Consider the following 10,716-nt stretch of genomic DNA (forward strand, 5'->3'; position numbering starts at 1 on the left):
AGAGAGAGGGAGATTGGGGCGGTTCTGTTATGCAAGCAGCTCAGTATGCATGTAGATTGGAAGATGTGTGGCTCCTGTGGTTGGCTGTCCCCTGTGTCACTGCCTTTAAAAAACAGTTGCCAAGAGAAATGTCTTCTTTACAGGCTTTGGCTGCCAGATGCTGGGGATAATGGATAGGACTGCAGAAGGAAAGATGGAGAGGTGTGTGCAGCCAGCCACACAGACATGCAAGTGAGCACACGCACACATATTAGCACACACACACATGCGTGTTTGCACACTTTGTGGGCAGGGATCACCATAATGCTGAAGTAAGGCGTGAATAATTCATCTTCAAGTCACTGTTGTACACACACACACACACACACACACACACTGACACACAGGGCAAGTATTAGGCCTAGTAAGTCGTGTCACACTAAGTCGCCATGAATGAGCACACAGTTTGGGCATGCTTACAGATTCCAGAAGTGCCACATTTTGTGGATGTGTGCAGGACGTGTTAGGAGGGAATAGTTGTGTATGTCTGTGCAGCTGTGAACCAACACATGGGGCGCCAGTGTGTGAATGCAATAGTGTGTCTGCGAGCGGGAGAGCCAGTGACACAGGAATGTGTCATAGTTCCTGCAAGCCACTCAGCTCCTAAACTGCAGCAAATAAACATTCCTCTATTGCTGTGTCAGTGCTGAGCCCTCGCCCACTGTCGCTGTAAAACACAGCTTGTAATTAAAACCAAAAACTGAGCATTTCTCCCTTTGTCTCCAACAGTATTAGTAGATTAGAGATAATGGCCCCATGCCTTCAGACATTTCTCAGTGCTGTTTATTGCCTCAGAGATGGCATGTTGTGGTCCAGATGATGTCAAGGTGGGCCAAGACCAGGATCATCTTTATTGGTTAAGTGCAATGCAGATACAGTCATTTTGCCTTGCTGTGGTTAATCATATTTCACTGTGTAGTGCAAATGATCTCACATCTAGGCAAGGAAGACAGTATAGCACTATACAAAAACATCATACATTCAAATCCACAGTTTCAGATTTTGAAGAAGAGAAGTGTTAACATTCAATATACCCAGACACATATTGCTGCAGTTTATCACTGACTAGTCTGTTTGATTTGAATGAATGCAAGCCTCATCCCTGCTGACAGGTGAAATGATGCAAAGGCTCATGGTGTGTCACATAGATTCCACCACAGTTTGTGCTCATATTTCATGTCGATCTCAGAGCTGAAACGTTGCTGTGCTGTACCCATACATTGTCAGATGTCTATAAACATATTCTACTGTTGGTTGTCCTTGCCCAAAGTCTTTCCCTGTCATTACAGCTCTGTTTACAGGAGGACTAACAGTGTTTGCTAGCATATGATATCCCCTAGAATATACAGTGGTTTAAAGTCGCACTCTGACGCAGAGTTTTCCACCTGAATCACTTAATCCCAGTGGAACCCATTTGGACGTGTCACGTTATCTGTTTGTTGTCTCTTGTCTGATTTTTCCAGGTTAACCATTCACAGATGTGTGATTGGAGCCTAACCTTTTCTTGGCGGATAATTGTTCTCACCAAACTACTGCCTGTGCACTCCAATTTGTTTGTCAAATGCTACGTAAAGCTGACCATTCAGTGTTCATCATGGACCACTTTTAGGTATTTAGTTAGAGGTGATATTTCATGGTGACACGGTGTTTATCACAGCACTCTTGAGGTTGAGAAAAGTATTTAATATAAACAGAAAACAGGGCCAACAGTGAAAAGGACCATGAAGCCAAGACAGTCAAGAGGTCATGCTGTGTACGCACAGAGGGGTGGGGGGTGTTGATAACTCAAAATATATTATAACCTCATGCAGATTCACTCGCGCATGTTTGTGCGTTCACATGCAGGAGGCTACAATTCACAACATCTACAACATCTATACACAAGTGAAGAGTGCTGGCATATCACAAACGCACACAAACACCACAAAGTTCTATCCCTCCCACCTTAACTGCAGGGCCTGCTCTCGATCTCGCTCCACAGGGGCACAGAGCCTGACCACAGACATCATACTGATTGCTCACCATGGTCGAGTGGTCTGTCCACATTCCCACCCTGATTCACTATGTGCAGAAAACCCAACAACGGAAAACAGTGGTTTGAGAGTGTCTGGAGGTTTGCGGACAGCAGTGAGTGTCCGCTGTGTCTCTCCTAAATCTATCCTCCTCTCATCCCTTCGACTGCCCTGCTGCATACCCCAGGAACATGAGAACAGTCGAGTGCAGACCCAAACTGATGTGTGTGTGTGTGTGTGTGGAATGTTTTGGGCTCGACTTGAGTGCGTATGCATGCATGCATTTGCTGGGATGAATATAACCTTCCCTCTCTCCTGTGTGACAGGTTGTGGCAGGTCGGTAGATGATGAAGTGATGGAGATGTTAGGAGGCCACGGCCATTGTGATGCTGGGTGGCTGTTACTCTGGAACTGCCATCTGCCGAAAAGGTCAGTTGCTAGGGGACCATTCTCCTGGACCGTGTCTGCCTCCCAGCTGCCATCCACACACTCACACACCCACACACTCACACACACACACACCCACACACACACACACACTGACTATGCACAAAATTCACACACATACACAATCGCACATTCACGCTCTTTTCATTGTTTCCCTAGAAATCGGAATTGAATTTGACTAAATTTGACCCGCTGCATTGACCGCTATTAATCCACTGGGTATTATTTCTGTAACTTTAGGTCAGGTTTATTTATTCTTTATGTGATATGTGTGTGATGAGGCTATAAATGCATATCTGATTACGTAATTGCCCTGTGGTCACTCAGTGGCACAAAACAAATGCTTCTGATTATTACATGAGCAGTGTAAGGGTGTTCCTGTCATAACAATGGCCCTAATTAATTGGAGTTTGGCCCACAGTCAGATGCTAGGATTACAATGTAATGTTGGGGCAGACAAGGAAATCAAATCAGTATTGTGCGCCAGATCCAAGCCATGCCACATTGTCCATCAGAACCACTGTGAGCAGCCTATCATTCAGTGCGGTGACCCAAACCCAATTCTGAATTCTTTATCATACGCCTTTCAAATTAAAGCCAACTCCACCCAACGGGCAAACATTTTTCCACAATTGAGCTGGAATTTTAATGTGAAGCTGCTGTGCCTTCATTATGCTGAATCATCTTCTCTGCATGTTCTGTGGTGATTGACCTGATTGCTGCATGATTGTATTGAGCACAGTTTGGGGAAGTGAAAACGGTTTCCTTTCTCAAGCTTAAATCATTAACACTCTCACTCTCAGTTCAAACAGTGTGGCTATATTTCATATTGTCGGGTTGGCTTAATTGGCAAAACGGTTCTATTAACTTTGAACCCTGTACCCCTGTTATGTTGCTCCTGAAGTTAAGGGCCCTATAAAAACACCAGATAGTGGTTCACTTAAGCTTTTTGCTGATGAAATAGGGAAAAAAGAACCATATCACAATTAGTAAGCCTCAGGACCAAAGTATACCTTAGAAAGTGACAAAGTAAATACTGCCGCATATAGTGCAAGTGTTGTACTAACAATATGATACAGTAACTGTGTTATTAAGATATTGGCAGTACAGTAGCTGACAGAATCCAAACCAACTGTACAATTTTGTGTTCTTCTGTCTTTTTTTTTTTAATCCTCCCTGTCACACTTTCCTGCTGCCCTTCCTTGTTTTCCTTCCTCAAGCCCTCACCTCCAGTCTGTGCCTTTTCTCCACCGGCCATCCAGAGACAGTGACTTTTGTGCAGTGGAGCTGTTGTTTTTGTTTGTGCCCTTCTCACCATGGCTGCCTGCTCGCCGCCTGGCAGCCCCGTGTGTCAAAGGTGGCTGCAGCAGAACAGACTGTGGGAACAGCCGGTTAGCCTCCCCTGGTCCCCTGCTCCCCAACCAGAGGGGCAGCCATCAATCCAGCACTCCCCCTGCCCCTGCACACACAAATGCCCAACCAAACACACACTCACACAAAAAGCCTACAACGCTCACACCCTCTCCCAATAATCCTCGGAAGCAATTTCATCTCGACTCGGGTGGCGGCCCATTGTCGCCAGCCCCTTCAATCTTTCCTTATTAACTCTCGCTTTGTCCTGCATCCGAGCTTCTGGACTCATCTCTCCTACATTCCGATCGGTGCTGCTCCCAGCACTCCCAGGCAACCTCCATTCGCTAATCCCACTGCCTCCCCCACCAGCCGCCCCACCCCAAGGAACTCTTACTGCTTTTTTTTTTCCAACCTGCCGATCACCTACTTACAGAGTAAGGTAGGGGCATTAACTCCATGGGTTTTCTGAAGGCAGAGTGTGAAGGCGGGGTGGGTGAAGGAGGAGGCGGCCACAAAGTGACTCCAGCCCAGACAATTAGAACAATGAGCTGGGCCTGTAGGGGGCTAACTCGCTGCGTCACGCCTGGACGGTGGGGTATTTTGTCAGTTTAATGAATTGTCCGTCAGGCCAGGGCCACATCGCAGGCTGCGCAGGGAGAGGCCAGCAGGGACCCAGACACTAAGTCGGTATTTATTACACTGCCTTTGTCACTAATTGAGCTAATTATCACTGACTCCTCAGCACTCCCACAGGCAGCACCCCCTCCACTCACTCTCTCTACCAACTCTCTCACTCTCACGCCTGGGATTTGAACTCTGCCTTCCCTCTTCTTTTCTTAAATCTGTCGGCCACTTTCTCTTTCTTTTGTTTCTTTCTGTGTATCCATGATCGCCTATCAAGTCTCTCTCGTGCCTGGTTTGTATCATTTTCACATTTGCAGGCTTTTCCTTCCTCGTGACTTTTTCTCTATTTGTCACATTATTTAAGCCAAGTCATACATTGACCCCTGTATCCAGTAATACAAGACAAAATATTATTGCTTTGGAGCAATAAGATGTGTAACTCTGGGATCAATCTAAATTTTAAGTTCTCATCTTTCTGTTCTGGTTAGCCACCCACCCTCATGTGACCCCATAATTGGCAGTATTTTGATTCAGTTTCCTCTGATTTATTCTTTGTGTCTTCTTAATCCCCCTACGTCTATAGAATTAAATGTTCTACTTCCTCTTCAATGCTGACCAATCTCTGCTCACTTTATTGATTTATTACTTAACTTCTTGCTTTCCATTCATGCCACAGGCAAAGGAGACACTTGTGAACTCCACATATAATATCAAGACTGTAATTTAGAACATTTCTCCTCCCCGCCCTTTTTCCTATGTCGTCCTGTCTGTCCTTACAGCTGCAGGTTTTTGCTTAGTTGTAGGGACCTTTGGATGTTTGGGTGTATGTTGGTGGCCTTACTTTGCCTCCACTGTGCTCTATCTGGATGACCCTGGCTACTCCTGTGCTGTGGTGAGAGAAAGTGGAAAGCTTTCCAAACTCCCGTGGTTAGTCAGGTTGCCAGGGGCTGGTGGAGACTCTAGGTTTTCATTATTTTTCATACTATTTCTTTATTTCTTTCCGACATTAAGCAAATGAAGCAGAACATTCAATGCAGTAAAATCCTATACTGTATAAAATAAGGTATGTGGCTGGATAAGCAGGGGTCGTCTCTGTGGTTGGGAGCACAGATGCGGGGATGTTTTGTGAGCTGGAGAAAGAGACTGCTTTGGTGGTGGTAATAGGATTAAGCAAAGGACACCCAGGGACAGGCTTATATGTTCACTTGGTTGGTTGTCAAAACTTTCTCAAACAGAAACTACAACAGACAATATAGCATCTTTTATTTTAATTGAAAATATAGACTTTATTGTTCTATCATACAATACAAAACCAACTGCAAACTAAATCTTTTGATCAAAATCTAAAAAAAGTCTTCTCTTACATCTCTCTATAACAGTATAAAAATCCTCAGAAATAAATATTTTGTATTTACACTAATAAAAAAAGGTAAATATTCAGTGCATGAACACAAGTATTTTTTTTACAGGAAACAAGCAAGTGATAACGTTCTGTTTCTAGTAAGAGTCGGTTTTGTGTCAGCTACATTACACCAAAATAGAAAAAGGCATAAGATCCAAACTTCTCCTGACTTAACACTAATGATAGTATAATTTCCAGCCACTGACAGCTGCATAACTCATTCAGCAAACTTACAAATGACGTCATTATAAATATATTCATATATTTTAATATTTACAGCATTTTGGTTCTCTTAGCTGATATACAGTATGATTTCTGCAGCTGAGGCCGTATTCTTCAAAATAAAATGTTTGTCTGTGACCTAGCTGCTTTTCACAGCCTAACCTGAAGTAATACACCATTTGCCTACTTTAAACCTACACTCATGTATTAACAGGAATTTAGTTTATTTTTGTTACTTCATATACTTCTCCGTATGGCATTAGTTTTCATTTTGAGAGCATGGTGAGATTCTGCAGGTCACATTTCATTTTTTTCTATTGACCCCTCATATTTGCCAAACTAGATCTAGCCATGCCATGATATTCAGTGTATTGATAATACATTCAAATTACATTGACTCAGTAAGATTTGCTCAGTCAGTTTCTGTTTTTCTTGGCGAGCACCGGTACCAGTCATGTAACATCAAGAGCATCCTGTGGTATTTCAGAGTGGCAAATCAGGGTTGAGGTGTATTCAACTCCAGAGAAATCTAAATAAAGGGGCAAATGTGGTGAGGAAATTATAAGTGGCTGGGCTGCATCCAGGGCCTAAGTACACAATTTGGAAACAGACAGCCCATCCCTGGAGATAAACTTCACACAATTTCATGTGAGAGGAGCCAAACTTCAGCAAAAGAAAACAAAACACAGATTTTTTTTAAATAACTTCCCACTTGTTAGAGGTCTTCACCAGTTTATAAGAGCACATGTTTGTGGCTCTCTGGCCACAGAAACATCTGCGAAGCATTGTGTCCAGTTTCTGCCCTCAGTGGGGGAGAAGAAGGCTCTGGTAGTACCTGGTTACAGCAATCGATCCTCCACCACATCATTTTGTCCCTTTACTTTTAATTCTATTTATCCACAGTGTAAACTCTTGAGGGATGTGGATGATTTCCATACTACATGGAAGGTTGTAGCGTTTAAATACCCTTGTAATACTGTTAAGCATCAAAGGCAAGGAGCAAGCACATATACTCCCTCTATACCCTGTTCATATAGTTGTGCTTTTCTCCATCTCCCTCTTAATACTGATTGATTTTTTGTGCCAGAGTTTTCCCTGTATCAGTTAACCCACCTTGAAGCTTTTCTAGCTTCTACCTAACATCTCAAACCACCTGCGTGCTATTGGCTTTCTCAGCCAACTCCCTGTTTTGATAAGACCTTCTTTGCCTTTTATAAATGCCTAATTATTCACTTGGTTGTCCCTCTGTGATCATAGACACTGGTGTATTGTTCGTGTACTGGTGCAGTTCAAGCAGCTGACATGGCAGCACCAGTGGAAGGTGCAGTGGCAACGTTCAGTCACACTCTCAGTCCGGGTCTTAAACCCTCGTCCACAGCACAACAGCTCACATCCGTCCAGGCCTGGAGAAGAGCTGTTGCATGTTCTCCCAGAAGTTCCCAAAGTGCCAGTTTTTCCATTATATGAGCAAAAGTTTGGTGATTTCTCAAAATAGACCAGGTCCATGGCAGAAGGGGGTTTGTGAGCCGGGTTTTCAGGCTCCAGATGTCGGGGGTCGGCTCGGTGAGAGGCGCGGTTGCTTCCCTTGTTGGCATAAACAACTCTGGATGCACCATCAAACCGGTCCTTGAGGAAGTCTCCCACCGTTCGGAAGCTGGGCAGGCGCATCCAACAGGTACGCACGGTGCAGGAGCCTGACATGCCATGGCACTTACACTCCTGTCGCATCTCTGAGGACACAGTCTGCAGAGAGGAAGACCAAAGGCTACTGATTAAACTACAAAGTGGACATCACAAATTCATTCAAAGCATGTGGGAATTCTGACAAAAACAGACAATCATGGCACCTTTGAGTATCAAATCCTCACCATTCTGCCAGCTTCATTATTGTGTAGGTTGGTGAGGTAGCGCAGATCTCTGCCCCTCTCGCTGGAGTCCACAAATTCACGGCTGAACATGCGACCAAAGTCCACATTGTCACTGCAGCCCCCCCAGTGCCAGTCTGGCCCTCCAGGACCTCTGCGGCGGTAATCGCATGTGCACGACTCAATGGCCCCTTCCGAGCAGGAGCGAGCCACAGCATGGGTCACCCCTGCACTGGTAATGGCAAATACAAATGCTGTCTCTCGGCAACCTAAAGAAACATTCATACTTCACGTTAGAACCTGATCCAGCCCTTTAGGCTTCACTTTGCCAATTTCTTGCCCCAAATTGGAAAATATTTGCAGACAAAGCCTTTTAAATGTGTACAAGAGATTCCATTACATCCTGCCCAAAAATGTCCAAATATTGCCCGGTTAGAAAGACAAGAGAGGCTCACCACGATTGACAATTTTGCCAAAAATTGCGGGGCTGTGGGTGGTCGGGCAGTTCCAGCGGCGGTTGCGGAACTGCCACTTGCACTCCTTTATGGCAGTGTGCAGCCCAGCGGCGATGGCATGCAAGATGCCAGGATTCTGCCGAATCAGCCGGCGCTGGCGACGACTCAGTAGGGCCAGGCTTGGGTCCAGGACCAACTGCACATTCTTGGAGTTGGTGAGGAGGTTGGATGAGGAGGCCACATTGACAATACCCCTGGGACAATACAAAGACAAGGGAAAGAGTCAAGGAGCTGGCAGTATATGCATTTACCCCCTTCTATGACCCTTTAAACTCTAAAACTGATCTGGCATCCCGTGAGTGTTTGTGCCTTTAAAACTACATCTTTTATTATGTACAACAGTGACACATGCTGTTCCAAGACCATGAGGAGACAGTAAGTCTCTTGAGTCAAAATGCAGGTTTCTGGCTTGGCATAACATGATGTTATATTTTTTTTTACTGTTTTTATTAATCCCATCGATCCAAACCAGATGCAATGACATGTCAGTCTCATTATTAGAATATGTACCTATATCATCCTGCTCTCAGCAGGATAACGATAACATCTCTCACTGTGTGAGATGCAAAAGCTGAGTAGACTTGCACTTTAAATTCTCCGTTATAGGTTTGTATCTGGGTTGTCCTATTAAAGAAATATTCCCTGTTCCATGTGATAAACCAAAAGCTGAGGATAGACAGTCTTTGACATTACAGTCCATCCATCCTGTCAAAATGTCAGGCAGTAGGCTATAGGCCTTGTTTTTATTATGTAGGTATTATGCTGCTCTGTCAAAAATTTAAAAGACAAATATGTGTCTCTACTTTATATCAAGAGTAGCATATAAAAATGACACAATAATTCCCTGAATGTCTGCCACATGATATCAGGAAATAGTCTGGTGTTAAGATTTGTAATCTGTCCAAATATGGCACCTGTGCTTCTTCAGTTTTATACACATTTCAGAGCCCTGGACAGAGTTTAAATGATCATTTCGGTGGTCAGGTTTCAGAACATTTCTAGTTTGAGCATGTCACTACACGGGCTTTATAATTTTCCACATTATTTGCTGGCAATTTCTGTGTCAACATTTTCTTCACGTGCAGTATCAGAATGGCCGTGTCTCCTGTTAAGCATTATCATCCGGAAAAGCGGGCGAGTCTTGGCCTGTTAGAGGGCTGACCCAGACAGTTGTGTGGTGAGGCCTGGGAACATTAATAATAATCTCGTCTTTTGGATGTTTTTCTTCATTCCAAAACTCCGCGGTGTGTTTTTTTCCCCCAGATGTTTTCTTGGATTTCAGCTGACATTTTAAATATTTGAAAACGCTTGACGTTGTGCGCAAATACTGTCCATCTAATGACACCGCAAAAACTACAGAATCTTTCGTTAAATCATTACCTCAACAAACCCAACCCACAGTTTGTAGATTTTTAAACAAGCAAGACAATATGCCCTCTCAGGCAAAACTACACAGATCCCATTTTATTTTTTGTTTTCTATGACAAAGTATTGGGAAATTGTCAGTTTTTAGTTTTAGTGGCCGTATAGACAGAGGAATGTACAGTATATTAGATCAACACGACCCTCGATACGACCTCGTGTAGGATTCCTTGCAGCTAAATAAATCCATATTTAATTTATCCCACATTGGACTGAAGTATGTTCTCGTGTTTAAACCACACTGTCTAAATGACAGGCAAGCAGAGAGACAGAGAGAGAGTAAATTAAACCTACCGCAAATAAATGGTAAAACTGTAATTAGTCCAAATGTAATTCGTTTATTGTTGAATAGAATCATTTCTCTGAAGGGACAATAAATTATAATTTTTTTGGAAAGTTAAATAGTTGAGCGCACATGGAGCAATTTGGAAACGAAAGCTAAAAATCCCACAAGCTTTAATATCATGCGGTTGCTTCTTCTTCTTTTTTTTTCTTCTTTTTTTTAAAGGCCGAACGGTGCCAAAACCAACACATTATTTCGAGCATGCAGCATGGAATGCGGTAGCCCAATAAAACACTGTTCATACGGTAGCGCAGGGTCTTCCCCGCTCCAACCAGCCTTAAATAGTATCATAATGAATGGATGCATCATCACAGACAGTAGCTGGAGAACTCACCACCACCGGCCGCTGTTGTTGACGGCCCCTGTGCCTGAGAGCGAAGACACCAGCAGGATGCAAGCGGCTTTCACTCCTAACAGCAGCGCCAGGCTCCTCATCGTGTCTTCAGGTCAAATATCAGGAGGGGGGGGGGGG

General features: G+C 44.0%; 2 protein-coding genes across 2 annotated transcripts in view; one reads left to right on the plus strand and one right to left on the minus strand.

Moving 5' to 3' along the window:
* The first annotated feature begins 2,383 nt into the window (after positions 1-2,383).
* wnt10b (wingless-type MMTV integration site family, member 10b) overlaps positions 2,384-10,716 on the plus strand; it is a 14,939-nt gene continuing 6,606 nt past the window's right edge. The window contains exon 1 of the mRNA XM_035656952.1: positions 2,384-2,480. Coding sequence (XP_035512845.1) covers positions 2,407-2,480 — 74 coding nt within the window. The 5' untranslated portion in view covers positions 2,384-2,406. The remainder of the gene's footprint in view (positions 2,481-10,716) is intronic.
* wnt1 (wingless-type MMTV integration site family, member 1) lies at positions 7,351-10,679 on the minus strand. Its single transcript, XM_035656964.1, has 4 exons — positions 10,579-10,679; positions 8,420-8,673; positions 7,968-8,233; positions 7,351-7,842 (listed from the first exon to the last, which is right to left on the minus strand). Exons 1-4 carry the CDS (start codon positions 10,677-10,679, stop codon positions 7,351-7,353), a joined length of 1,113 nt encoding a protein of 370 aa, XP_035512857.1.

Source organism: Morone saxatilis, unplaced genomic scaffold (assembly GCF_004916995.1).
Source record: "Morone saxatilis isolate NCDOM2014 unplaced genomic scaffold, NCSU_SB_2.0 Contig15, whole genome shotgun sequence".
Classification (NCBI taxonomy): domain Eukaryota; kingdom Metazoa; phylum Chordata; class Actinopteri; family Moronidae; genus Morone; species Morone saxatilis.